This window comes from Scomber scombrus, chromosome 4, assembly GCF_963691925.1.
Source record: "Scomber scombrus chromosome 4, fScoSco1.1, whole genome shotgun sequence".
Taxonomy (NCBI): domain Eukaryota; kingdom Metazoa; phylum Chordata; class Actinopteri; order Scombriformes; family Scombridae; genus Scomber; species Scomber scombrus.
The window spans coordinates 21,294,982-21,322,470 of NC_084973.1; the positions used below are offsets into that span (position 1 = coordinate 21,294,982).

The 27,489-nt window shown below is 39.6% G+C and overlaps 5 protein-coding genes across 5 annotated transcripts; 3 read left to right on the forward strand and 2 right to left on the reverse strand.

Annotated features, from left to right (window-relative positions):
* On the forward strand, window positions 1–1,311 carry sprb (sepiapterin reductase b). The gene is made up of 4 exons (XM_062418191.1): window positions 1–99; window positions 186–414; window positions 564–851; window positions 1,157–1,311. The coding sequence occupies exons 1-4, from the start codon at window positions 1–3 to the stop codon at window positions 1,309–1,311; spliced, it is 771 nt and encodes a 256-aa protein (XP_062274175.1).
* A 1,701-nt stretch (window positions 1,312–3,012) lies between these two features.
* Window positions 3,013–11,632, forward strand: smyd1b (SET and MYND domain containing 1b). Its single transcript, XM_062417685.1, has 9 exons — window positions 3,013–3,205; window positions 4,237–4,413; window positions 4,709–4,922; window positions 6,314–6,444; window positions 7,577–7,772; window positions 8,798–8,890; window positions 9,031–9,194; window positions 9,326–9,494; window positions 10,386–11,632. The coding sequence occupies exons 1-9, from the start codon at window positions 3,084–3,086 to the stop codon at window positions 10,548–10,550; spliced, it is 1,431 nt and encodes a 476-aa protein (XP_062273669.1). The 5' UTR covers window positions 3,013–3,083; the 3' UTR covers window positions 10,551–11,632.
* Window positions 11,633–11,954: 322 nt separating this feature from the next.
* LOC133979312 (fatty acid-binding protein, liver-type-like) lies at window positions 11,955–13,032 on the reverse strand. Its single transcript, XM_062417824.1, has 4 exons — window positions 12,710–13,032; window positions 12,286–12,458; window positions 12,097–12,189; window positions 11,955–12,005 (listed from the first exon to the last, which is right to left on the reverse strand). The coding sequence occupies exons 1-4, from the start codon at window positions 12,774–12,776 to the stop codon at window positions 11,955–11,957; spliced, it is 384 nt and encodes a 127-aa protein (XP_062273808.1). The 5' UTR covers window positions 12,777–13,032.
* A 1,239-nt stretch (window positions 13,033–14,271) lies between these two features.
* On the reverse strand, window positions 14,272–15,674 carry LOC133978795 (isotocin-neurophysin IT 1). The gene is made up of 3 exons (XM_062417121.1): window positions 15,537–15,674; window positions 14,873–15,077; window positions 14,272–14,417 (listed from the first exon to the last, which is right to left on the reverse strand). The coding sequence occupies exons 1-3, from the start codon at window positions 15,654–15,656 to the stop codon at window positions 14,272–14,274; spliced, it is 471 nt and encodes a 156-aa protein (XP_062273105.1). The 5' UTR covers window positions 15,657–15,674.
* Window positions 15,675–18,026: 2,352 nt separating this feature from the next.
* znf366 (zinc finger protein 366) lies at window positions 18,027–26,247 on the forward strand. Its single transcript, XM_062417119.1, has 7 exons — window positions 18,027–18,140; window positions 19,940–20,968; window positions 21,062–21,229; window positions 21,474–21,624; window positions 22,263–22,454; window positions 24,605–24,779; window positions 24,873–26,247. Exons 2-7 carry the CDS (start codon window positions 19,947–19,949, stop codon window positions 25,472–25,474), a joined length of 2,310 nt encoding a protein of 769 aa, XP_062273103.1. The 5' UTR covers window positions 18,027–18,140; window positions 19,940–19,946; the 3' UTR covers window positions 25,475–26,247.
* The last annotated feature ends 1,242 nt before the right edge of the window (window positions 26,248–27,489 follow it).

A 27,489-nucleotide genomic window follows, 5' to 3' on the forward strand; every position in this document is an offset into this window, starting at 1 on the left:
ATGTCCGACATCCACTCTACAAATGTCAGGACTCTCAGCCGGTGCATCTGTATCATCACAGGAGCCTCTAAGGGGTTTGGACGGGCACTGGCACACCAAGTAAGTGATCCACTTGTTGGGAAAAAATGTGAGAAAGAAAGAAAGAAAAAAAAAGAAAGAAAGACAGAAATGTTGTGTTCATCCAGGTGTCCCACTATATGAAGCCTGGCTCTGTGTTGCTGCTGGTGGCTCGCACCAGGACTTTGCTCCAGGAGCTGAAGGAAGAGCTGCAGAGCTTCACTGGGAACCAGACCCTGGTGGTTCACTGCGTCACGGCTGATCTGAGCACACAAGACGGCGTGAATGAGACAGTGAGTGCAGCAAGACAGCAGAGTTCGAATGAAATAGATCATGTGCTTCTCATCAACAATGCTGGTGAGTCTGGATAATTTGCCTTTTGTTGAGATCAACCACTGAGTAGCTTATCTAATTAGATTTTGTATGCTGATCCCTCATGTTTTCAACTCATGTTAACCTCCCATTCTTTTTACACCTTCTCACCCATCTCCTCTCTCTGCTCTCAACCTCCTTAGGTGACATCACCCCGTTTACGAATTTCACCAACCTTGATCAGGTGAACTCCTACCTGTCCTTCAATGTTAGCTCTGCTCTGGCACTGACTGCAGGGATTCTGCAGGTGTTTCCACCGAGAGCGGGCCTGCAATGGAGCGTGGTGAACTGCTCCTCTGTTTTTGCTGTGCAGACCATGCCATCTTGGGTGCTGTACTGCACCGGCAAATCAGCCAGGGTGATGATGTTCAGGGTACTGGCTGCAGAGGAGCCAAATGTCAAAGTCCTCAGCTACTCTCCAGGTATGTGTAACTTGTTATATCAGCCAGGAGGACAGAAATATATGTTGTAGAGAAGCAATGTTGTGATAAAGAAAGAAAGATAGAAAGCTTCATGAGTCATTTCTGTTATTGGAAAGAGAAGTTGACAAATAATCTCCATTCAAGGTCCACCTGTTCTGAAGCTTTCAACATTACTGCCTACAAATAAAATAAAAGAAAACAAAACAAGCTGAAAGGATGTGCTATATCTCATTTAACAATCTCATGTATATGTCCAATAGAGGACAAAAGGCAACAAATAATACTAATTTTTTGCCTTCTTTTAGGTCCTATGGACACGGAGATGCAGAAAGACATTCTGAGGTTAACAGGCACCCGTTATAATTTAATTCCCTGCAAGGAGTCTGCAGCCAAACTGATGAAGGTGCTTCTGGAGAATGAGTTCACATCAGGGTCACACCTCGACCTCTTCCAACTGTGATGGGCAGTGGCGATTTTAGACCCTTTTTAGGGGTGCTCAAAATTAGAGATGGGACAATAACTTATTCTATCTGTAACATATTAAAACTCTTTCATGTTATTGTGGCGTTTATTTTTCAAAATGTAGGTAAAGATATTTCTGTATATTTTGTTGGCCCAATCTGTAAATTAAAAATCATTTAAATCTCAAGCTTTTGCATATTATTTGTCCGTTGGCGTTTGTTGCTGATGTAAAACATGCCGTAAACACCAATTAATAGAACAAACATCTTTAACTAAACTTTTCAGTGCAACTGAGTGATTATATAATAAATTAAGTTTGTATTTGGACAAACTTTCAGCAGACAGGACGCTAGCACTACATACAGTGGAACTGTTCACACTTATTACTATAAGCAGTGACATAAATATGTAACATTTGTATCAATATATTAGAAAAATCAGCAGTTAGGTTCAACCATTCATCAGTTATTTCAAGAGTTCTCATTGGGGGGCCATTAACCAGCACAGGAGACACAGGCTTATATGGTTCTATTTCTTTTAATTCATTTAAAAACAAAACTAATTTATAACACTGGGTTGTATCCCATCTGAGGGCAGATGTCATCACCAACTTACTTTAAAACTCATTTGGCTAAAAATGATAAGAATGTTGGTTCTACGTTAGCATTTTCCTAAAACTCTGGGGGTTGGATGTAAACTGGTTGGTTAGTACAGGTTTTTAACAAACTGTGGTGTCTAGATACTGGCTGATATTTGGTCTGTGGAGCTCTGATATACAGATCAAGCAGAATAAATGTGGCTGAATGTGTATGAATGTGTGTGCACATGCTTTTGAGTGAGTTTTTGTATTTATAATGTATGTTTCACACTATGAGGACCCAAACCTGGTGTTGTGGGCAATGAACTCATTTCTGGGGACCAAAAAGCTAGTGCCCACAGTGTGTATGTATGAGAAAGTAATGTTTTTTTTCTTTTATGTCAAAACTTATGTTGCAATTACAGAGAGAGAGAGAGAGAGAGAGAGAGAGAGAGAGAGAGAGAGAGAGAGAGAGAGAGAGAGAGAGAGAGAGAGAGAGAGAGAGAGAGAGAGAGAGAGAGAGAGAGAGAGAGAGAGAGAGAGAGAGAGAGAGAGAGAGAGAGAGAGAGAGAGAGAGAGAGAGAGAGAGAGAGAGATAGAAACTTAGAGAGAGAGAGAGAGAGAGAGATAGAAACTTAGAGAAAGCACCAGAACATAGTGGAGGCAGAGAGATAGTTCAGCTCTGCTTCTGTCAACTTCTCGCAGCTGTCTAACGTCACCACAGAGTCATGACAGACAGGCCCAACTGAGGAACAAAAATAACCTTCTTGGACTGGGCACCTACCATTTCATGAGTGGGGGGTTGGGGGGGATTTTCTATCAGGACAGGACAATACTACACAAAACAACAACAACAACTGAATGAGTTTGAAAGGATGAGAATGACAACTAGATGAAGTATTCATCTTTATTGACAACTGTGTCCTCAGAAGACATTTGATTTCTGAGTGAACTAAAGTGACAAAAGATCACCAACCCATTTTCAGTTTCTCTTGGTACAGTTCAAGAGGTGTGCGGCTATTTTAGTACCTTGGGTGTGGAATGTGCAGTTGTCTTTCTTGGAGAATACAGAGGCCACTGATTGGTCTACAAGCTCTTCAACTACCCAACCATCAACTGAGTATATAGCCTCACTCTTGCACTGAATCTCTCCTCTTTCGACCGCCAGCGTCTCAGGAACCGGTGCTGCTACCATGGAGAACGTGGAAATATTTAACACAGCTGAAAAGGGGAGGGGTCTGAAGGCTACCAAGGAGTTTTGGGCTGGAGATGTCATTTTTTCTGAACCTGGTCTTTCAGCTGTTGTGTTTGACAGGTACAGTGCTGATGCGGTTGCTCGGTGGTGGGGGATGGGGTCAGAAATTGTCATAACAGGGGAAATGTGTGCCTTTGAGCTGTTTAATAAAAATCTTTTACACTGAAATTACAGCTAATCCAGTGTATCCTAATCCTCAATCTGATTTACTGTGGATTGACAACTACATGGGAGTGTGTAATCTTACAACATGTTACATGACTTCATCATGTATGTTTGTCAAGTTAAATCCTGTGTAGGCAGCTCATCCTCATGGGAATATGTTTACATAACTGTAACTGGATGACTGGTGCTATTATGACCTTACAACCAACACTAAATGGCAATAAATGTATCTGGAACAATGAGAAACAAACATACCTTTCTTCAGACTTGGAAATTGTTGCCCCACATCTAACATAAAATGTTTTTCCAAATGTCATCAGTGTTTGAGATGAATCGTGAAATGGATAAACTATTGCAGTTTGAGAGACAATAATAACCTATACTCAAACATAAATGGCATGTGTATCTTTCTCAGCCAGTTTACTTAGCAGTATTCTACTGTCATTGTTTTTATGGTTTTCTGTATGATGACTTTTTGGTTTAAAATGTATTCCTAAAAATAACACACGACAGACCAGACTTTACATTAAACCAACTTTAATTTAACTGTAGATATTTCTGTATATTGTTTAGAACAGTTACCAACTTGTGTGACAAAATAACCTCAACTCTCGACTCACTTATTACCATATCATGTGGCTGAAAGATGTGAAGTTTTATTTTTTTTCAAGTGTTAATCCTAAAGTCAAGAATGAACGCCTTTTCTCAGGTTATCAATTTGTATGTCACCTCAAAAATTATAGCAAAAGACTTTTCATACTCATTCTTGAAACTGGCAGAAAAACACATAAAAAGGGGAAAATAATTTGCTGTAACAGTGCATTTGTCCAGCTTTAAGGGAAAACCAGTATTCTCTATGCCTGTACAGTAATATACATATCATAATGTCTTTAGTTTTTCCGCTTATTCTCTGTCTCTCTCTGCAGTCTGGCAGAGAATATTTGCCACAGCTGTTTCCGCAGACAAGACAAGCTCCACAGGTGCGGCCAGTGCAAATTCGCTCATTACTGTGATCGAACCTGCCAGCGGGCTGGCTGGGCTGAACACAAGCAAGAATGTGGTGCCATCAAAGCTTACGGCAAGGCACCCAATGAGAGCATCCGGTAAGTGGAAGTGGAAGTGGGGAGGGGCAAAAAGATGTTACACGATTCTTGATTTTGGATCAATAAAATACAAATAATGAACCAACAATATTTATGTATTTTTTCCCTGATTGTTGACTCTTTACTTGTATTTACTTGTATAATTATTGGTTGCATAAACTGGTTGTATAAACAATAGTTACTTAAACTTACTTTATGTTTCATCATGCTCATATCAGTTTGTTTGTCATGTGTGTTGAATTTGCTTGTTACTCTTGAAGTCACATGTCTACTTCTTCATCGCTTTTGTTTGCAGTTTGGTGGCTCGCATCATGTGGCGCCTGGACAAGGAGGGCAGCATCGTATCTGACATGCAGCTGACCACACTGGACGAACTGGAGGACCACATTACTGACATGCAGGAGGATGAGCTGAAGGAATTGAAAGTGGACATCCACAATTTCCTGGAGTACTGGCCTCGTGGCTGCAAGCAGCACACGCTTGACGCTGTCTCTCATATGTTTGGAGTGGTGCGTTTACATAATGTCATCCTTGTATTTGTCATCCATTGATTCCTTTTTATATATAAATAGGTTTAAAGCAGTTGTGTGCCAAATCAGAGGCCTTCTGCCACCTGCCCCTCCTCCACATTTACGACAGTCTGGCCTCAAAGAGACCAAAAGTAATTCATTCAGTCATCCTTGTTAAAGCGTAAAATCAATTACCTCATGTTTACCACCAGAAAGGTTCCCCTTACACAAAGCAGTAAAAACCGGTGATAATTTGAGGAATCATACCTGCAGTACAACTTGTGACATTTAACTTTAACACAATGTACCACAGTTAAATATCCAACAAAAGTGTTTAAGAGCTGCTCACAAGAACAAAGAGTCCAATTTAAGTCTTTCAGTCCTTCAGATTTTTACACCCTGAAGCTCCTGAAGGCAAATATATGGTAAATATGAAGTGGTCATGTGATATTTTGGGGCTTTATGAATATATAGGCAGTCCAGATGAATCATAAATCAGTTGACCAATTGGTTAACCAATTCAGGCAAAAAACTGACCACATTTCTGGATCTGCATTCTCCATACATGAATAATCAGATGATCCAGATTAAGAAAGCATTTACGATTTGACACGAGTCTGGATCTTTTGGTTTTTCGTAGCTGGCTTAAAATGAATCTGAAACTGTTGTCATAGCAACAAGCTGTTAACTGCAAAACTTGGTTTATTAGTTTACTGACATTTTAGAGTGAACCACATACATTAACTCATTTTTATACAAATGTCTAATTTCTTAGATTTTTAATTAAAGTCTGTTGATATAGTTTAATTAGATGAGAACATGCAGATTATTGACAAATCATTATCTATTGGTGTTATTACAATTTAACAGTTACCTATACTAATACGTGATGAAAGATGCAGCAAGATTTAAGTTTGTACACTAAAAAGGAATCAATACGACTAAAAGCTTTTGTATCTTAAAACACCAATGGAGGCAGAATGTATGGCATTTAATTTGACATTTGAGACACCAAAACCTAAACAATGCATGACTTCAAGTAAAACAAAACTTACATAAGTACATTTTTTTACACAAACAACTAATCAATTAACCAAGAAAATAACTGACAGATTAACAGATAATAAAAATGATCATTAGATGCAGCCCTGGACCCATTATCACATTTTAAAGTCACTGAATTAGGACAAATCTGTAGTATTTATTTGCTTTTATATTGCCTTACTTGTGTCCTTTGAAGAAATCAGTGGAGACTTTGAAGCAAACTACTCAGAAGAGCTGTTTGAAATTCCTGCTTTGCATGGGTTGTTTTGTACATAACTCCAGAAAACTGATCTGTGTGATATCAATAAGTCCTATATTCACAGGAATAATGCCACTCTTCCTCTTAGGTTAACTGCAACGGCTTTAGTGTGAGCGACCAAAGGGGACTTCAGGCGATCGGAGTGGGTATCTTCCCGAATCTGTGTCTCGTGAATCATGACTGCTGGCCAAACTGTACTGTCATCCTCAACCATGGAAAGTAAGCAACACACAACACTAGTTTACTAAAAAAAAAGGTGCTTCAGTAATGTCTATTGTCTTTTTTCTTATTCTTGCAGAATCTAATATGACTGAAAACGTAAAGTGCTCAGTGTTTTTATAGTTTGTATGTTTATGTGTAAGTTAACGTGTTGTGGTGTGCGTGATTGTGTGTTTGTCAGGTTGCATTTGGTGTAAAACTGCTTCCTGTTTGTCTTTCAGTCAATCGGATGTCAATACTATGTTTCATTCACAACGGAGGTGCGTTACCTCAGCCTAAAACTACTGTTTAATGCAAACATTGAAACGTGCCAAATGCTTCATTACTACACATATTACCTACCTCGCTCCCATTTCATCTACTGTAGAAAAATCTCTCTGCAGTTCTTTGTAGTATGCACTGTAGGTTTGTGATGTGATTCAATGTTCATACAATACATCACGATAAACTACTTGAGTGCCCTAACATCTCGATTTTTTTATCACCACAACAGGCTGGTTTGGTTGTTTCTCTGCTCTATTTTCACCTCTCATATGTTCATCTACCATCTGTCATGTCCACACAAGTCTTTACGTGAACTTGGTTTGTCACTTCGTGTGCTCGTCCATGTGTGTGGCGCACCGTCTTTGTCTATCATGAGTGCTGTGTGTGTATTTAATGCCATTAATGACATTTCATCAGCTCATTAGAAACAACTTCCTCTTTTTTTCAGCTCTAACATCATGTACCAAATATGACAAAAAAAACATTTCCAAGTACATATTCCTTTTACTAAGCTAAATTATCAAGAATTATTTCACATTTAAGCCTTTAAAAAAAAACCTTTTCTTTCCTTTAAGAGTCACCTCAAATAAATTTACTGTAAAACATTTAAGTTTAGAAAATTGGTAAAAAAAAAATGGGTTTACAAAGTTTAAATGTGACATAATTTGTCTGATATTTATTTTCATCCACTCCTTCAATCCTTCATCTGCACTGACTGAACTGAAAGCCACATTATGGAACAGTATTTAACCGTCGTCTTAAAATTGCAATTTGTAGAAAAGAAGCCTGATAGTTAAAAACTAAACCAGTCACTGCATAAATGTCTGCTTGTGTTTAGTAGTGTTAACTGAATTTTTCCCATCCTCAGGATTGAGCTGCGTGCTATGGGTAAGATTGAAGAGGGAGATGAGCTGACAGTGGCGTATGTAGACTTCTTGAATTTGACTGAGGAGAGACAAAGACACCTGAAAGCACAATACTTCTTTGAATGTACATGTGAACACTGCAAGAACCACATCAAAGATGACTTAAAACTGGCGGGAAAGGAAGTGGATGGAGTCAAGGTTTGTGTCTGTTTAATTAAATGTTTTTTGTCCGACAGATATTAGACTGCACAAGTCAAAAAAAGGACCAAACCAGTCTCACTACAGTTATACTGACATGGGTGATAAGGACAGACGGGAAACATGAGAAGCAGAGCCCCAGTGACTATTTTAAGCAAATATAAATCCTAATGGGTTCAACTTTTAGCTACATGTATGTGCATTAACACACCTGTCTGAGAAGCATCGAGATAGAGAAAAATACTCAAACTTTATTCCCTCTTAAATTAGTACTTAAAGTATTTATTCAGGTTTGTAACTGACTAATTGTTTTACTGCAGATTAGTTGGAATATTTGTTATATGATTTATATTGATTTATATATTGAATTACCAATTCCAAATTGCTTAAAATTGACAATTTAACAATGTGTTGTGTAAATCAATGCACACAAAAACATAGGAAGTATAAGAATTGAATGGCTTTCAGTTGGAGGCTTGACCTTATCTTAATCTATGAAACACGAGGCACTACACTTCTGTCAATGTGACGATTGCCAGTCCACTGTGAGCCTGTGTGACACTGTGTGCCTGTGTGACACTGTGTGTGTGTCATGAGTTATAATTAGCTTGTCATAAAATATCAGCAGAATGCAGTTAGGTGTTTTTTACTTTATTTTTTAACTGACGCAATCAGACAAATTAAGGCAATCTGTTGCAATATGACTGTTTGGACTTGATAAAAACACCAATAAAATAATTATTCTGTAATTGTGTACATGTTTATATAACAGTGTTATCAGGGAAAAAGAAGATTGTCCCGCTCTTTGATGGGGTGCCTGCAGCAAGTCAAAGGTTGAAAAAAGAGATAAAAATAATCAGACCTTCACCTTTATGAACCTAGATGAAAAGCAGACCCATGTTGGCTTTTAAAATAGTGTGTTCTCTAAAAACTTTGTATAATAATAATGGCATATTTAAGTGTCATTGTATTAAAACTTGATGAAACAGTGCTTGACTTTCTCATTAATGTTTGATCAATCGCAGCCTTCAGAGGAGCAGGTAAAAGAGGCAACAGATTTTTGCTGGAAAATGCTGGAGAAGATGGAAGAGGCTCGTTTAAAGGGCGATTACCATGAGGTACAGCATCAAATTCAAATAACCAAATAAAAATCTAACTGACATAATAAAATTGAAGACTTATCGCCCCTCTCAGAAATGCCTAACCCCACTTCCTTTTTAAATTGCTTCTATTATTTTTTTAAAATATATTTCTTTAGGTGGTAAAAACCTGCAGAGAGTGCATAGAGAAAACAGACCCGGTCTTGGCTGACACTCACATCTACCTGCTGAGGATGTGGAGCACATTAAGTGAAGTGCAAGCCTACTTGCAGTACTTCGACGATGCTGCAGATTACGCCCGCAAAATGGTGGAGGGTTACATGTGAGTGCAGATACGGTGCAGTCTTGCAATTATGATAACCGCACTGAGTCTTTGGTGTAAAAAAAAAAATGAATATATACAGTACACTAATGAATGAAATCTCTTCTAAATCTTTACATTTCTCCCAACAGTAAGCTGTACAACCCAAACAACGCTGCTCTTGGCATGGCTGCTATGCGAGCAGGAGTCACCCACTGGCAGGCTGGGCAGATAGAAGTTGCTCACGGGATGATCTGCAAGGCCTATGCCATTATCATGGTCACCCACGGCCCAACACATCCCATCACCAAGGACCTTGAAGTGAGTGGCTATAAAAATATTCTTATATTAACAATGGTTACTTGTATGTAAAAGGAGTTGCTTGTGGTGATGAACTCAGAACTCACAGAATATGATCAGACGGCTGTGGTTCTGCTCTAAGGAGCTTTATGGCATCTTTCAGCTCATTTTATTTGTCTGGTCCACAGCTTTAATGTTTTGGTTTACTCACTTTCATAAAGCAGATAGCAGTTTTCAGCAAAGAAGCTCTAAAACCTCACTTACACTTCCTGTCCAGGACCAAACAGCAGATAGACAAAGTTAGTAACTAATTGGTCATCATAGCTGAGCATTTAGCAGTTAGTTTCCCTGAGCAGCTGGTGAAGACCAAACATGGCTAAAAAGAAAGAAATTAGATTTAGAAATGCAAGAAGGCCAAAACATAACTCCAGATGAATGTTGCTCAGAATCTGAGTTAAATATGAAACTTTTACTAGTTTGTCTCAAAAGGTGAAGATGTGTCAGTGTTGCTTGTTTCCACTGCCCCCAAGTGGTAAAAAAAAATATTTGCAGGTTTAAAATCTGTTGAGAAATGGGCTCAAAATTTTACTTAAGTTATGTTCAATACTGCTCAGATATGATTTTTTTTAGACAGATCTGGTCTTATGTTGATTGTTCACATTCACATCTGTAAGGGATATGCATCTGACACCTGTGTGACAACTGTTTAGGTCCTAAACTGCCATGCATGTGCACATTAGACCTGCCAGAGATTGTATATAAATCACAAAATATACAAGTAACCAAGATTGTCAGTTGAACGCAAAATATAGATTTGGGCCACTTCAGCATGTATATAATCTGTTTTTTGTATGCCACAAATTATGAACAGGGGGACATTTTAAGCCCTAACATCTCCTGATATTTCTACAGGCTATGCGCGTACAGACAGAGATGGAGCTGAGGATGTTTAAGCAGAACGAATACGTTTACCACAGTATGAGAGAGGCAGCCCTGAAGAACAAACCAATGACCATGCTGCATGAACCCAAGTCTGTGGAGGATGGAATCAAGAACCTCTTCCACCGAAGGAAGTAATTGCTGGACTGCAGACATTGTTTACCATAAACAGTTTTGAGTATTGGTGTGTGAATCTAACCATATACTGTAGTCACATGATTTTCTGTATCACTTGCTTTTCTTATACTTTCCACTAATAAGATGTCACACCAAACTTGTGCTTTTAATACTCTTATTACAATGAACAGAAATTAATCATTACATTTGAAGAACCTCAAGCCCAGCTGGGCCCAGTGTTATTGCAGACTTAAAAAAAAAAAAAAAAGGGAGACAAGCAATGCTTGCAAGGGACTTATAGGGACAGGTACTACCCCTTTGATTGGGTAGTGGCTAACATTTGTCTCCAGGGTGTCAAGGTGAAGCCATGAAGAGGCAAACCAATATAAAAACCTGTCAGCACTCTACATGTACTCAGAACTTGAGTTACATCCATGTTACTGTTTTAGGCACGCTCTACCCTCAAATGAATCTCAATTATGTTATTGCCTAGAACTAACCAATGTTCTGAATGCCATTACACAACCAAAAATTATAGTTAGCACACTGATTTTTTGAAATAGTAATCGTTTGTTATAGGCATGTTTGAAAGAGGCAATTCCACAACCCAATAAACCATGCTGTCATTGCTAATGTTTACATGGTATCATGCTCAGTGACAATGCTAACAGGTTGTTCAGGCGCTACATTTGCTGAAGCCAAAGTTGGTCACTTTGTTATTTTCCCATAAACCAGAGTATTGGACTAATTGAAAGAAAAAAGGGGGCCAGTAATGTGTTCACAGGAACCCTCAAAAGAGTGGTAAAACCTGTGATGCTAAAAACCAAGAATTTCAGCCTCATGGTAGCACTAGAGGAAAAGTCTGAGTTGCATTGTAGTCAGTGGGAACACATCTATACAAAAACCTATGACAAATCCATGTCGAGGTCTGGATTTCACATATTGGTGGCACCAGAAGAAATGCCAGGGGCCGTTGTCAGTGGCGTTCAAGCACTAAAGGATATTTGTGCATTGTTTTAAATGGCAACCCAGTCATTCTGGAGTGAGTGGTGTACTGATATTGTCATCCCTTGTATGGCTTAAAATTAAAGTTATCAGTCCCCCTGCTGTTCAGTGTGCCATGTTTTTGTACTCCTCCAGTATAGGAGAATTGGAAAACTATGGAGCCTATTTAAGCACTTTCCAGGCAATCAGCTCAGTCAAGTTCATGGATGTTGAAGGAAAAAAACAAAACAGACCTTTAACCAGTCACACAGGCACTTTATCCCTCAAATACAATGCTACCATGGCTCTCATGATGTTCCAGTGGGTAATGCACTAAGCAGTAACTTTACACAAAAATATACCCCCATTCAGGATGGTATTGTAAAGACAACCATGACAAAGTTCTGCCTTATGCATTTTATTATCCCAAGTGTTCACTTTTTACATGCGTTTGCTCGTCCTCTTGTATACGATACCACCAAGAGTCATAGTCTGAAAGAAGACATTTAGAGGAACAGCATTAGATGCTTTAAGAGTCATGCAGTAACAGTTAGGGAAGTGATTTAGTGCCTCATCTACTCACATTGACAATTGTGTTCCCATCCACCATTTCTGTTACAGACTCAATTCCCTTTAGGGAGACCTTCAGCTTGTTGCCTTCTCGCTGAACCACCGACTGCCAATAGCGAAACAAGAGATTGTAAAGATGACAAATATTTAATTTCTAGTTACACCTAAGTATATTTAGTTCCTAGAAGACCGTCTGACTTACCTTGATCTTGTCTCCAGTGATAGTCTCCAGCTCAGCTTCCTGTCCAATGGTGAAGGTGTTGACAAGGACTTTTGTGCCAGTAGTGACTGTCACTTTGAAGTTGTTGCCAGTCTCTTCGATTTCAGAGATACTCTTGATGTCTTTGCCTTTCTGGATGAGATCATCAGGGAGACCTGATGCAAAAGGGCAACAAGTTAAGAGACCATTATGTGTGTATGATATTATGTGTTGCAATTCTTTGGCTGACAGTTTCCAGTCAGTTGTAATTGAACACTACAGGTTGTTGCCAGACAAGTCAGCTGACCAAATTTGATGGTGCAAACTTCTCATGTTGCAACTGTCACAATTTTGTCAATAAAAAGCCCAATTATGCAACCACATGACACAACAAAACATTTTTGATGCTAACTGTTATTATACTCACCAATTGCCTTCATGAAAGGCTCAAAGTTCTCCTGAGACTCCAGCTGGTATTTTCCAGAGAAAGACATGGTGGCAGACAGTGAAGGTAAAATAAGAAAGAGTTATCTGCCTGTTTTATACTTTCAAACTGCAGCGTTGCAATCATTAACCACAGGTGTCTCCAATTAAAGCAGCTCCAGCCCACTTCTTCCAGCAGAGGTCACAGAAGATCCAGCAAAAATAAAGACAGCCAAACAGATAAAAGAGGTAAAGAGTGGCTAGACATTAGGTAACCCTCATGCAGGGGAGAAGTCCATATGTCAGTCACACTGGGTTCATACAAAGACAATTCATAATAATCTTGTATGTCTTTCTCATTGTAAGTTGACCACATATGATGACACTGCATGTGTCATACACCAAAAACTGCTGACTATATGTTGTTGCTTTCGTTATTCCTTCATCCTCTTTCCTTCCTTCCCTCTGTTTGCTTCTCACAGCTTTTGCCTCTTGATTTCTGTTCCTTCTTTTCACCCCTTTTCTTTCTGTTTGTCTTCCTCTTGTCATTATTTTAACCAATTCTCTTTTCACCTCATCTCTTCTCTCATTTGGTCTACGTGACTTTTCAAAGAGCTGACTGTGGGCCGTGATATTTTCTTATTGGTTTATCTGAACATATCATGGAAAATATTTCATTTTGTCTACAATGGGGAAACACAAGGAATGTTGATTTTAAAGTAAAAATCAGTCTCATGCTGAAAAAAACACCTGAAAAATTAAACTCAACTACTTGTCTGCGTGGTTTCAGCCGCAACTTTTTATGTTGTAGCTTTTCACTGTGCTGTTTGTTTTAATTTATTCTTCATGAAAGTATATTGAAAAAAAAGGATGTCACCATGATACAAATTCTTACTATGAAGTTGTGTGCATTATAAAGTGAAGCTAGTATTTTTGAACGTATAGTAATGCCATTTTTGTATCATCATTTTGTAATCATGCGAACACTCCTCGATGTCACTGTCACTTCCATAATGTGAACTATACTCTACATTACATTAGTGCTTTACTCAGGTGACATCACTATAAAAGATAAGCCTCCTAAAAAAAAAAGATAATCATCTTAAATGTTGCAACAGTGATATTAGGACCATGTGAGGATCCTTTGGATTAACACATTGGTCCTTTACAGGCTTGTGCAAAGCTAAATGAGAGATAAAGACGGCTGTGGTTTTTGTACTTTTAGTGATAGTGGAGTATAAGAACACAGCAGCATGATAAGATTTATGATGACTGGTTGTTCTGCACAGTTTCTAATCAGGTTTAAGATTTTTTTTAAAAACAACAACATTGAATATTCTCTCAAAACTTTATTTCAACATGCAGATATCTGGATGACCACGGTCAGTATTCATCCCTATTTTTATACATAAAATTATCCAGACAAAAGCACTCCACAGAAGTACTCCAGGGGAAAGGACATAATCAGAGTGTTGACAAACAAAACAATACAACAATATAACCTAGATCTACAAGCCCTGATCTGTCCCTACAGCTGGAGAGCGTCTGGTGAGGCTTTGGAGCATATCATTGGTGAATTCGATGAGGAGAAGAGTGGCCAGCCAGATGCAGGAACCTGAGGATGATGTCACCAGGGTCGCTGCCATCGAATTGGCTAGCTTGATCGTCTCCCTCCTCTTCGATGAGGCAGGTTTGGTCTGTGGTGCAGCTTTCTGTGGCATGAAGAACAGGAGGAGTTATGCTTTTCGTTTACTTCAGCAGTTATATTTTACAATATGTGTGATAACAGCTTGTTGTTATCAGGTTCTGTGTGACCATGAACCTTTTCAGAACGAGAGGGCAGATGAGTTCACTATGACTGATTGTAGCGAAACAGCAAAAATACAGCATGCAACCTATTTAAGCTTACATTTTTAAATATATGCAGCCCTAACAGGCATCACCACTTTTTTTCCTACTCTCAAGCAATAACAAAGTAGCATATACAAAATAATATTAACTTGAGCAGGTGGGATCAAAAACAAAACATTTTCTCCCAAAAAGTAGTCTTTTTCCACAATTTAGCTAATCAAAAATGTATTATAGAAAAGAAAGACACTAAATAACCATACAAATGAATCCTATATGATACATGAAGATAGAAATCAGTCTTTGAAGACAGTCTGACCTGCATCACAGCAGAGTCCTGAAGCAGCACAGCGTCCACCCTCAGATCCGCACGGCCTCCCACCTGCCTGGCAAGGAGTGAGTAGGTAGTTCTCCTCCACGCAGTGAGCTGTTTCTGGGGAACCCAGCAGGCAACCAAGGCCCTCCCCACAGCAGATACCGGGTCCAAAGCAGCGGCCCCTGTCCCCGGGGCCACAGGACATGCACTGGTGGAGAGAAGTGATTATTCTTGGTGTTATTTAGAATACAATGGCACTGCTATTTAGCATTACATATCTGAGAAAAGATCTATTTATCCTTGATATGTCTCTCAAGCATTCTAAAGTTTTGAACGTGTATTTCCTCCTTTTCTGTTTGCGCGTGAATGTTTTGATGCCTGTCAAGTCCAGTAAAGCCAATTTCATTAAAACAACCCAAAATCACACTTCACAAATTTGGCCAGATTTTACAATCTGTATAGCATACAACATTCTCCATCCTTAAACCTTTGATCCTTAGACTCTCACAGTCCTAACTTAAGTCTTGTATGTGCAATTGCTGACCTTCAATGGAAAAAACCCTTTTTAAATCAAGAAAATGTTTTCCATTTTGCTGATGCTATACTTATCTGAACTTAATAGCTCACAAAATAATTCAAAAGTTAAAGAATGGTAAAGGCAGCTCACCTTGCGCAGTGGGGCATCCATGATGGACCTCTTCCCACCAATGGGACAGTTAGAAATGTAGCATGCTGAACATACAGACAGCAGAAAAAGTAGGCACACAGACACAGCAGTTCCAGTCATCTCTGCTGAGAGAGAGGAAGAAAGATGGATAGAGGGAAGGCAAGGAAGGCTGTTAAGAATGACAGACTACAAAAGCTATGCCAGAAAGATGTCCACAAAGCAGAAAATGTACTCACTTGTTCCTTAATCGCTCGATGAACAGAAGAATTCAAGTGTTTCAGATGCTCCCAGATGCTTGACCAGTTCTTTGTACTTGCATGGTGGCCCCGACTCATCTTATATACTTTCTAGGCTTCTTTTGAGAGTGACACAGAAACCCAAAAGCCACTTAGAGATCTTTAATGAGTTTGTCATAGTTACTGTCACTTTCAGTGATGAGACTGACCACTGGGCAGTCTGGGTCAAAGGGCTGGGCAGTTGTGTGGCCTGGTTTGCTTCACACCATTGAGAATGATTAGGGAAGGGCTTGTGGTGCGTGACTGTGCATGTTGGAGGTGGTAGAAAGTCAGGAGAGGTCAAGAAGAGGGTGGGAACATTATTCAATCTTGAAATTAGTCAAAGCATGAATGGACGTAAGGGAAGCACAACTTTGACATCACTTAATTTAAAAAAGGAGATATGCTGACCCTTCACAGTACTGCCTCATAATTAGTCTCTATACCAAATTTCTGAACCACAGTTCTATTTTTCACTCTTAAATACCTCATCAGTCATTAACAAATGGGTGATTAGTCCTTAATTAATCTTTCAAAGGGAAGAGTGTGTGTATTCTTTAGGTTTTACACCTTTTTTTGAGGAGCAAAAACATTCACAAGCATTATATAGTATGATCCGATGTTACAGTGTAACAGCCGTCATGATTTTAATGAATTTTATTCCAACATTTTTGAAATGTAGTTTGCTTGTTTTTATGTGCAAAAATGTGTATCAGCTGGGTCACTTTGGGAAAAGTCATACCACTTCAAGCTAAAAGAACAGTGTTTATGGTGTTTTTACTGCTCTCAAATGTAAAAAAGAATCAAATTTGAACTGAACAAAGTTTGTAATTGTTAGCTAGCATACTGATCTTCTTAAGGTAAGATGTGAGAAAGTTAAAGAAAGAATATTTCAAAGGTCATGAGAAGAAGCCCAACTCTAAAACTCGGGCTGCTGAGCCACCATGATGGATCAGCAGTGCTGTACTCAGATAGCGGAAGTTTGTACACAACTTAAAACACCCTCACACCGACACACACCTACTGATTCCCTCATTTTATTTTTTTAAATCTTTAATCCCTCACAGGAATTGAAGCACACATTGTCTAGGTCTTAGGTTAATTGGTCTCATGAGCTAATTAACACAGCTAATGATCGGCCACAACCCACAGAAGACACTCTTTCAATGATATGAGCTCAATTACTGCAGCTCTCCCCTGATGTACTCACTGCCACATCATCCCAATTAAAAACACAGTTGACTAACTTCAGAGCCAAAAGGGCAGTGTAAGATATTAAGATGTGGACTGACATTAGTTTGTTTATATTTATCACTCAGGGACAGATTGCAGTACATAACTGCTGTCAGTCTGTGAAGATAAATATGACAAACAGTAGTCATAAAGTGCTGGAAACTGGAATATGACAAACATCCTTTCGACAGTGGGCCACTCTTGCCTCCTAGTGGCTGTGTTGACACATTTCATCAGTTTATCCATCAATTTTTTCTATGATTGTTTTCATCTGTCATGCTCATGCAGGAGGTTAACAAAATAACAGGGACATTTTACAATATTGTGCAATCCAATATGATGAAATCAAAAACAAGGCATCAAAATGTACCCTGTAGAAGGAAGAGAAATAAAGCTTTTCTTTTCCTTTCACAAAAACTGAACATTAAATGTTTCACAGAGGTGGTTTTTGCTGTGGCTTTTCTGCTGGATTGTGTTATATTAAACATACATTTATTTTATTTTAATAATAGATATGCATGAATTGTATCTGTTAGAACTCCACCTAAAAATGTAGGAGTTTTTAATAACTTTAAATGTAAGAAAGATCTTTCTGAACATGTATTTCTTTGATAATCGGGATAAAGAGAAAGAGATGAATGGTTTTCACAGAGTGAAATCATCTTCCATCACTGCATGTCGGTTCACAGCTGTTAAATATTCAAAAGCATTGTTTTCTGAAATATCAAATCTTGCCTCCCGTGCTCCTCCAAAAGCTGTGCAAATCCCTTTTTCATAGAGAAATGGAGATGTCTATCTAGTGTTTCCTTATTTTTCTGCAGGAAGGCACTAGGCTTGTTGACTTCCTCTCCCCTCCCTTCCTTCCTTCTCTCCGAAGGTACTCATCTGAAAAATGAGAACAAAGTGATTGTTCCTGTTCTCTTTCTTAAGTCACTTCAAATGCTATCCGTGGACGGGCGGCTCATTGTCAGGAGAGTTGCACTGCAGGCAGGAGGGAGAAAAGGCAGGTACAGGTACAACAACAGCAGCTGCAGCAGCATTTCAGCCAGCACAGAGCAACAGCATCACAGAATACACACTCTGCTACACTCAGCTGGTAAGTTCAACACACAGACTTGGATACAGCCTCACACAAACGCACACTTACATGGCACTGACTGGCATATGTTAAGGAGGGGCTTCGGTTTTAATGGATTGTTTGGAATGCATGGTGTGGCAAAGTATAGGCTGGGGTCTTTGCACAGTGCACCTTCCTCATAAATCATGAAAGAGGTGAAGAGGATAATAGAAGAATAAAAAAATCAAGGGGAGCATTCAAAGCATGCTGTAAAGGAAATGTTAAAAATGCAGTTGAAGTTGTTACAAAATGTTGAGAAGTGTTAGAATAAGAGGTAAATCGTAATATATACTTCATGAAATGTGTGCATACTATACTTAGTACAGTTTATGTTTTATGTAGATCACTAATGTGCATCAAAGCACTTGTATCATTTTAATGTCTGTTTTCATTTTTTATTGATATGGACAAATATTGGCTGTTGTTAGAAAGTGTTTTACTGCTTGTGAATTTTCTTTTTGTCAGAAACAAAATGATAAAAATGTGAATTTGTCACTTTGAATTTATCTGAAATCTCTGGTCGTTTGACTGAACTCATCTTCATCTCATCATCTTTAACTTTATCATCCTCAACATGCTGTTTTCATCTTTTCAACATGACTTAATTCAATAATATTTCTTGTCTGCATGTTTATGGCATAAATGATTTGTTGATAAATTGATTAGTCAAACTCTCGACAACTATTTTGACAATTGGTTGTCATTTTTCAAGCAAAAACACCATATATTCTCCAGTTCCCGCTTTAAATTGTGGGGATTTTATGCTTTTGTTGTATTTTATGTGATAATAATCTGAATATCTTCAGATTCCGGGCTGTTGTTTGGACAAAAACACAGTTAACAACACCCTCTTCATATTGTTCACAGTATTCTGAAATTTCTAGATCAAATGATTGATGATCCACAGATTCATCAACTAATGAATATAATCTTAAATTGTTGCACTTTACATGGGTATATGTGTATTTATATGTAGCATAATATAGTTTTTTAATGAACCTCAGGAAGAATAGTTGCTACAGTTGCAACCAACAGGGATCCAAATAACAGAGAAAAAAGTAGAACTTGTGGTCATGCTACAGTGGATTGATATGGATCATCAGTTGCACATTAATACGTGCTGAACTATTTACAGGAATAGAATAGATAAGTACATTTCTAAGCACTATTTTGAATGTCATGCAGAAGTAGGATAGTTCCTCTCTGTTTATCACCATCTTTTAATCCGTGACCATCATCTACACTAAAGTATGTATATAGAAACTACAGTAGAGGTTTTTATCAATAGCTCTATAACATCTTAACATCATAGCTTCAGGCTTATCAGTTACTTAATTGAACCATATAGGCTGTACATGCAGATACGGACTAAAACAGCACGTAGCGCTATCAGCGGATGAGAAAAGAGGAAGTTCTTCCTGGCTATCAGTGCAACAAAAAAAAAAGATGAACAGAGCAGAGAAGAAGAGATGGAGAAGCGAAAAGTGTGCGGGAGGTAGAGGTGAACATTTCACAGATAACTTCCTAATTTCAGGAGAGGAGGAGATCTGTGAGAAAGGAAGAAGTGAAAGGTTTCAGGTTGAACACTGAAAGGTGTGGGTGTTGACACACTGTGCGTTTGTCCACTGACATTCTTTCCAGAGAAACCTTCAGAGAGACAGTTTCGTGGCATAAATAGACACCAGACAGTCATTGGATGTGCTTTTGTCAATTTTTTTTTACAAATGACATTTAAAATAACGACATTTCAACCACTTCTCCTGTTCTTTTTTCTGCAGCAAGAAGATGGAAACAGACAGAATACATTTCTCCCCAGCAAGAAGTCCTTCTGTCAGAGATGAGCTAAGGCAACCATCTCAGCACAGTTTCTACCTAAGCCCACCTCCGCTCTATATTAAGCCCCCAAAATTCTCCCCTGCCCGATACCCCAGCATATCACCCACCAGAGACACCTATAGCACATTAGGCCCACCTGCTTTCTTTCCCATGCTTGGGCCCAGTTACATGCAAAAAGAGGGATCCCAAAAACGCAAAAGAACTCCTTTCAAAGTGGATGCAAAGGGATGCGAGTCTCCAGACAGAGGAGCAGAGGAAGAGGAGGAAAGCAGCAGAAAGAAGACTGTGGACCTCTCCCATATTCCCTTCTCCCTCCAATCTCGTCCCATTCCCTCCCCATCTCCGAAGGCCATCCCTGGCATGATTGAGCTAAACAGACTACAGCTGCATCACAGATCACCCGGTCTGAATCTACCTGTGCAGGTGAAACAAGAGTCTCTCAGTCCTTCCCCTGTTTGGCCTCCTTCTCCGCTCCTCCTCCACCCTCCATACTTCCCCCCTCTCCACCATAGCCTCCTACCATACCCCTTCTTCATGCCTGGGTCTGTCATGCACCTCTCCCCTGGACCTTTCTACCCCAAAGAGGACCTCCGACCTGGTCACCGCAGCCGTGACGGACCTCCTCGAGGCAGCATGACCAGCGCTGAGAAGCTGGGTCTTAATGTCCATGTTGATGACAGCTACTATGTGGACGTGGGAGGCGACCAGAAGCGATGGAAGTGTCGCATGTGTGAGAAGTCCTACACCTCTAAGTACAACCTGGTCACACACATCCTGGGGCACAGCGGCATCAAGCCACACGGATGCCACCTGTGTGGAAAGCTGTTCAAACAGCTGAGCCACTTGCACACACACCTGCTCACTCACCAGGGCATGCGTCCTCACAAGTGCCAGGTGTGCCACAAGGCCTTCACCCAAACCAGCCACCTGAAGAGACACATGATGCAGCACAGTGACGTGAAGCCATACAGGTAAATGTTTTGTAGCAAGTTTGTCTTTTACTGACAAATGTTCTCTTTTTTACTAATTTCTCTTATGCACACATACTTCCTTTGCCCAACCAGCTGCAGTGTGTGTGGCCGAGGCTTCGCTTACCCCAGTGAGCTTCGTGCCCATGAGTTGAAGCATGAGAAAGGCCAGGAGAACGTATGTGTTGAGTGTGGTCTGGATTTCCCCACACTGGCCCAGCTGAAGAGGCACCTGACTGCCCACCGTGGCCCCACTCTGTACAGGTGAGCACAAAAACATCATAATAATTGTCTTGTTAAAGCAATAGTTCAACATTCTGGGAAATAGCCTTATTTGCTTCATTTCTGAGAGTTAGCTGAGAAAATAGACACCAGTCTTAACCTAAAAGTGGGAGTAATTTTTTCATCTAACTCTTGACTGGAATGCAAGCAAAATGTTGAACTGCTGCTTTAACATTTCAGTTCTCTTTTTGGCTTCATAAAGAAGTAACGCCTGTTGTTCATGTAGGTGTGCAGAGTGCCAGAAGACTTTCCAGTACCCAAGTCAGCTTCAGAACCACATGATGAAACACAAAGACATCAGACCGTACATCTGCAGCGAGTGTGGGATGGAGTTCATTCAGTCACACCACCTGAAACAGCACACACTCACCCACAAAGTAAGTTTAACTAAGAGGACAGAGAGAAAAGATTCAGCATTTTCTGTCAGTGGTTGGAAGAAAAAGGCTGTGTTTTTGACTTCCAACATAATTATCATTATTTCCATTATTCCTTATTTAGATTTTTGAGTGTAGTGAGCATGGCTGAAAGAGTTTGGACACTTGCCGTACAGGTTGTTTTGGCAGCTGTCTCAAAGCAATTTCCCCTTCGACTTGGGCTGCTGAAGCAATTTTTAACCCCTTAACATCTCCTCTTTTATTTCCCCTAAAGTACCTTTAAGTTAGGAAAACCATCTTATTTCACACTCTCTCTATATATCATAGTATTATACACTATATGAGCTTGTGCCAACTTTTCACTGAAGTTATATGATTTTTAGACAGACATGTTTTAAACGTCCTTTAAGACTCCACATTTTTATGGCTGTACCATTTTATTGAATTACAATATTCTGCATGTTTTGTGCATCATTTTATATTTCCCCAAAATTCATATTGAAATATTTGTTATCCATGGAAATATTAGGATCTCCACAATACATTAGTATTTAAAAGGCTAAACTAACTATAATCTTGGACAGACTCGTCTTTTGACCACATTTCTCACAGCTCCAATCTCACATTCTCTCGTTCTTCAGGGGGTGAAGGAGCACAAGTGTCGCATCTGTGGTCGCGAGTTCACGCTGTTGGCCAACATGAAGCGCCATGTCCTCATCCACACCAACATACGGGCCTATCAGTGCCACATGTGTTTCAAGAGCTTCGTCCAAAAGCAGACTCTCAAGGCTCACATGATCGTCCACTCTGACATCAAGCCTTATAAATGCAAGGTTGGTCAAATTTAACATGTCAGAAGTGGCTCTTTATGTTGTGTTTGGCCTTTAAGCTCACATGTTAAATGAATAGGCCAACATTTTATGAAATATGCTTATTTCTCGCTGAGAGGTAGATGAGAAGAACACAAGGTCTTTCATTACTCTATCTTTCACACCTCAGCTACTGCCAGAAGACAGTTAGCTTAGCTTAGCATAAAGAATGGAAGCAAGGGGAAACAGCTAGCCTGGCTCTGTACAAATGTAACGTCTGTCTACTAGTGTCCCTAAAGATCACTAATTGACAAATTCTATTTTTTTTTTTTTAAATTCAAACATACGAAAACATACGAAAAGATTTTGTTACCTTTAAGCCAGGCTAGCTGTTCAGTCATATTTTCAGTCTTTATGCTAAGCTTAGCGAACTGGCTGGTGGCTGTAATTTCATATTTAGCGTGCAGACAGTATCAATCTTCCTGTCTACCTCTTGGCACGAAAGTCAGTGAATGTAGTTTCCAAAATATCAAACTAATCCTTTAATGTTCAGTCGTTGTACTGTAACATGTTTGGATAAAAGCATCCTCAGTGCTTCAGACGTTCCCTTTATAGTACACTAATTTAAGCAATGCTTATGAAGTGATAATCACGGCCAAGAACCGAACCTGCACAATTTAGTGGTAGCTGCTATAAAAGGAATTCCCCACTTTTCTGGAGTGTCTGTTTTGACCTTGGTGGTTAGAAGAAGGACTGAGACGATGACCAGATAGCAGAGAGGCTTTTGGCAGTGGGAGCCTCCTTGTTCATAGGAAGGATATCGCCGCACAAACTGCCTCTCTAACAATGGCCCCCAGCCTCCCCGGAGAACAAGGCCCGCAAATAGATTTCATCTCGCTTTCTCTGCTGCTGGAGGGAACTTCCTGTTTTCTCACGGTCCTCTTGGACAGTTTACAGTCCCTCTCTCCTCCTGAAGGAAAGGACCACCCTAATAAAAAAGAATGCAGAGGAAGGACAGCGCAGGAGTTGCCCTTCCCTGTTCTCCTCCTGGCCTTGTCTAGATGTTGCTTCCTCTCTCTCTCTGTCTTTCTCTTTCTGTTTTTCTTGTCGGTGAGAGAGAGAGAGAGGGAGGAAGACAGAGAGGAAAAGAGGAAAACAAGGATAGTGGGAGGGAGGTCGGGTGTATCTAAATGTGAATTCCTGTACATTCATTCATGATTACGTGCTGGGATACAATCAGCATTCTGGTCAAATTAGTCATCTAACAAAAGACATTTGGCAGAGAAAGAAAAATAATAGATGGGTGATGACCTATTGTTTTTGTATCCCCAAACAGATTTTACTACAGCCAGGGGTGTAAAATAACTTAGTACATTTACTTGAACTTTAGTTGGGTATAACCAATTTCTGCTACTTTTAATTTCTTCTGCATTTTAGGGGGGACATTTGTAGTTTTTACTCCACTACACTGGAGCTGCAACAATTAACTGATCAGATGATTGTCTTTACTCAGTCTTTAGTTCTCTATGTGTCAAACTAAACATCTTTAGGTTGTGGAGACATTGTATAAACCAAACAACTAATCAATTATTCAAGAAAATAATCATCTAAATAGATAATGGAAAATAGTCGTTAGTTGCAGACTTTCACTTCACTTATCTCACAGCTGTGGTTTGCAGTTACTTTGCAGATTAAGATGAATAAATATTTAAAAAATGCAGCTTACATGTTAAGGCAACACTATAAAAATAATGTGTTAATGCAATAATGTAATAAATAATTTACCAATATGAGCACTTTTACTTTCAATACTAGTACATTTTGTACTTGCTTAACATAAAGACTGGAAACAGCTAGCCTGGCTCTGACCAAAGCTACCTAAATCCATCTACCAGAACCTCTAAAGCTTTTCCCATGGCATGGGATGACTTTGTATGTCATTTGTTTAATCTTTACCAAAAACTGAGTGTGCAAGCATCAGAAAGGCATTTTATGGAGGATTGTGTGCTGGACTATTTCGTGGCTAAGGCCAGAAAGTTATTGGTCGCAGCTGAATTGTGAGAAGTTTTATGTAAACCGTGCAGAATACATAGCACATACATAACTGTTAATGCATTCAGTTTCTTATTTGGCTATTGATAACTTACATGGATATCCAACTCTTTGTCTTCCAGCTTTGTGGGAAGGAGTTCAACAGGATGCATAACCTAATGGGACATATGCACCTCCACTCAGACAGCAAACCCTTCAAATGCCTTTACTGCCCGAGCAAGTTCACACTGAAGGGAAACCTCACCAGACACATGAAGGTGAAACACGGCGTCATGGACAGAGGCCTGGATGAAAGATGTAAGGATGCACATACCTGTAGATGACACATACACTGTTAGATGCAAAAAAAAACCATACACTTGATGTAATTGCTTATTTTTGTTATTTCAGTGTTCAGGCAGAGGGGGCGATTCTGCCTATCCACTCCTATGGGTCTCCTCACCCACTTCAGCCAAGAGGAGCCTTTTGATCTATCCCAGAAGCCCCCAGGCCTTCGCCTCTCCCAGTCTGATGGCGAGAGCGTCCCTGGAAGCTCGTGTCAGGAGGAGGATGAGGAGAGTTTGTACAGAAGGAGCCAGTACAGCCCTGAGGTGGACCAACATGAGCCGGCAGGCGAGGACCAGTACCTACGTGAGCTGGAGGAGAGAGGGGAGGAGGAGAAGCAGAAACAGATGTACCAGCATAGTTTAGATGACCAGACATATGAGAGGGGGTCAGCAGAAGACGAAGGACACTTGTTAGATCACATGTGTGACCAGGTTCAAGCGTCAGGAGAAACACCTGAGACAGCCTATGAATCCGACATAGAGCTAGGTGAGCGCCACGAGACGAGCCGTAGACAGTCATATGACTCGTATGACTCCGATTCAGAGCTGGAAGATCAGATTCATCATCAAGAGCCAGAAGAAGAACCAGAGCAAAGCAAGCAGCAGCTGGATGGATTTTGTGAGGCAGCCATGGATGTTGGGAGAGAGGAGGCAGAGCAGATTTGAAACAAGTGACAGGATGAGGAAGAAGAATGAGAAAAAACAAGAGGAAGGCTGAGAAGAAGAGGCAGGTTTTGGAAAACATTAATCATGGAGAGGGAAAGGGAGAGAGGATGTGAAGGAGAAAGTGTGTAGGACTCATGCAGCGATATGGAGGAAAATGTTTGTGAAGGATGTAACATAGCTTATTACAGCAAAGGGGACATGCACATATCACATTTACTTATAGAGAAAAATAAATAAACTTGTAAGTAACTGAAATAAAAAGCTGTGAAGCAAACTCTTTTTACATATCATATTTTTATTGACAGACATATCACTGACAGACCATTCATGTGAGTTTATGAGTGACAAATTAGGATAGTTTTGCAAAATATATTTCTTTTTTTTGGTTTGTTTTTTAATGAATAACTGCATTGTTAATTCAAATATGCAATTTTGCTTTTAGTGGGAGTTTTAAATAAAAGGTTATGGATAGGTTATGTGTGACATTAAAATCAATCATTCTTAATTTCTAAAAACATTGTGTCAATAGTTCAATTTTGATTTTTTGTTGTTTTGTTTATTTGTGCGACATTGTACTCAAAGCAAACATCTTCTCTGTTGGGTGTAATAATGTACTATTGATGAATATGGGAAAGCTCGAGTTACTTAACTCTTGAGTGTATTTGTGAAAAAACTGTGATTTTTACATTTTGTCTAATGTTTAGATTGTTTTTTATCTGTGACTTTGTTAATTCAATTTTTGGGGTTGGCAGTGTCTTTCCTGTATAGCAGCGATGCTCAACTGAATATGATTCTGCAAAATAAATACGGAAATAAAAGCTTAAATGCATGAATCTGTGCAATGAACCTGCAGTTTGTGTTTTTCTACCATACCCCGATGACTGGTGTTTTTGAACGAATACAAGCCCAGATATTAAATCACATCCCTCACTGTCACTGTGACACACTTTACCAAGCCACAGATGATTGCTGTGAGTTTCAAAAAGCTTGCCTTTCTGCGCTTGCTTCTCATTCAAAGCAGAGGAAGAGGAAGAGAAAACACCTCTCCCCTTCTCTCTTTTAGGTTGCGATCAAACAGCACTGACGGACACAGTGGGTGTCCCAGACAAAGGCTTCATATGTCTGTATGACTCATAATAAAAGCATTGTTTCTGCTCATTGCAGAAGCCTTGTTGAATGGAGAAATGCTAGTAGAATGAAACCCCGCCTAAAACTGTTTTTTATCACAAAGTAGAAGATGATACAGTATCATACAATGCATAATGTGGGATATACACATATCACTCTATGCAGTAATTAAGTAATTAAAGTATACTTCACTGTTTCAACCCACACTATGATATAATATCCAGCTTCATCGTGCCAGTTCAGGTAAACATCGTGTCATTTCTTGTCAGATGAAATGCAGAACAGCAGCTTCTCTTTTTCTACCAGTGACGACCACCGTGTCCAAAAGGGCGAAACTGCAAACAGTTTGAGGAAGTTCTCACATCCTCCTCTCCTTTCCTTTCCTCACCTACACGTTTCAATCCCAACCGCTGGCTCAAGAGAGGAACTGCAGAGTGTGGATATGGGCTTTATGCATCGCTGCCATTAATCCAGGATCAGCTTCACTTAGCCGAATCATGTTACGCAACGTCTGAAGAGCAGCATGTAGAACTGATCCCAGCTCAGAGGCCCCACTATATGATAGACGCTGTTTCATAATTCTCTCACTCCTGTGTGGTTTGATGAACTGAAACTTTAGATAGCATGAGACTCCACACATCACCCCCACACGCACAGGAGAACAGGTTAATACTGTTCTGATGGGAAAATATATCCTGTGGTAAGAAACAGTTGATGTTCGCTTTTGCAATGAGAACTACTGATGCTAATTATAAGCATGAGAAGATGAGAAGAGACCGCCTAACCATGTAATGGAAAGGAATAATTGTAGGCGTTATACAAATATAATTTGAATTATCCAAACTTTGTGATTCACACTCACAAGAAGCTTTAAAATGCAAATGCTA

Coding starts and splice junctions, on each gene's coding strand:
- sprb (XM_062418191.1), top strand. CDS start 1: ATGTCCGACATCCACTCTACAAATGTCAGGACTCTCAGCCGGTGCATC. Junction 100..185: donor GACGGGCACTGGCACACCAA/GTAAGTGATCCA, acceptor GTGTTCATCCAG/GTGTCCCACTATATGAAGCC. Junction 415..563: donor GCTTCTCATCAACAATGCTG/GTGAGTCTGGAT, acceptor CTCTGCTCTCAA/CCTCCTTAGGTGACATCACC.
- smyd1b (XM_062417685.1), top strand. CDS start 3,084: ATGGAGAACGTGGAAATATTTAACACAGCTGAAAAGGGGAGGGGTCTG. Junction 4,414..4,708: donor GCACCCAATGAGAGCATCCG/GTAAGTGGAAGT, acceptor TTTTGTTTGCAG/TTTGGTGGCTCGCATCATGT. Junction 6,445..7,576: donor GTCATCCTCAACCATGGAAA/GTAAGCAACACA, acceptor TCCCATCCTCAG/GATTGAGCTGCGTGCTATGG.
- LOC133979312 (XM_062417824.1), bottom strand. CDS start 12,776: ATGTCTTTCTCTGGAAAATACCAGCTGGAGTCTCAGGAGAACTTTGAG. Junction 12,190..12,285: donor TCACTGGAGACAAGATCAAG/GTAAGTCAGACG, acceptor CGCTATTGGCAG/TCGGTGGTTCAGCGAGAAGG. Junction 12,006..12,096: donor ATGGGAACACAATTGTCAAT/GTGAGTAGATGA, acceptor GTCTTCTTTCAG/ACTATGACTCTTGGTGGTAT.
- LOC133978795 (XM_062417121.1), bottom strand. CDS start 15,656: ATGACTGGAACTGCTGTGTCTGTGTGCCTACTTTTTCTGCTGTCTGTA. Junction 15,078..15,536: donor TGGATGCCCCACTGCGCAAG/GTGAGCTGCCTT, acceptor TCTCTCCACCAG/TGCATGTCCTGTGGCCCCGG. Junction 14,418..14,872: donor AGGACTCTGCTGTGATGCAG/GTCAGACTGTCT, acceptor TTCATGCCACAG/AAAGCTGCACCACAGACCAA.
- znf366 (XM_062417119.1), top strand. CDS start 19,947: ATGGAAACAGACAGAATACATTTCTCCCCAGCAAGAAGTCCTTCTGTC. Junction 20,969..21,061: donor AGTGACGTGAAGCCATACAG/GTAAATGTTTTG, acceptor TTGCCCAACCAG/CTGCAGTGTGTGTGGCCGAG. Junction 24,780..24,872: donor CAGAGGCCTGGATGAAAGAT/GTAAGGATGCAC, acceptor TTGTTATTTCAG/TGTTCAGGCAGAGGGGGCGA.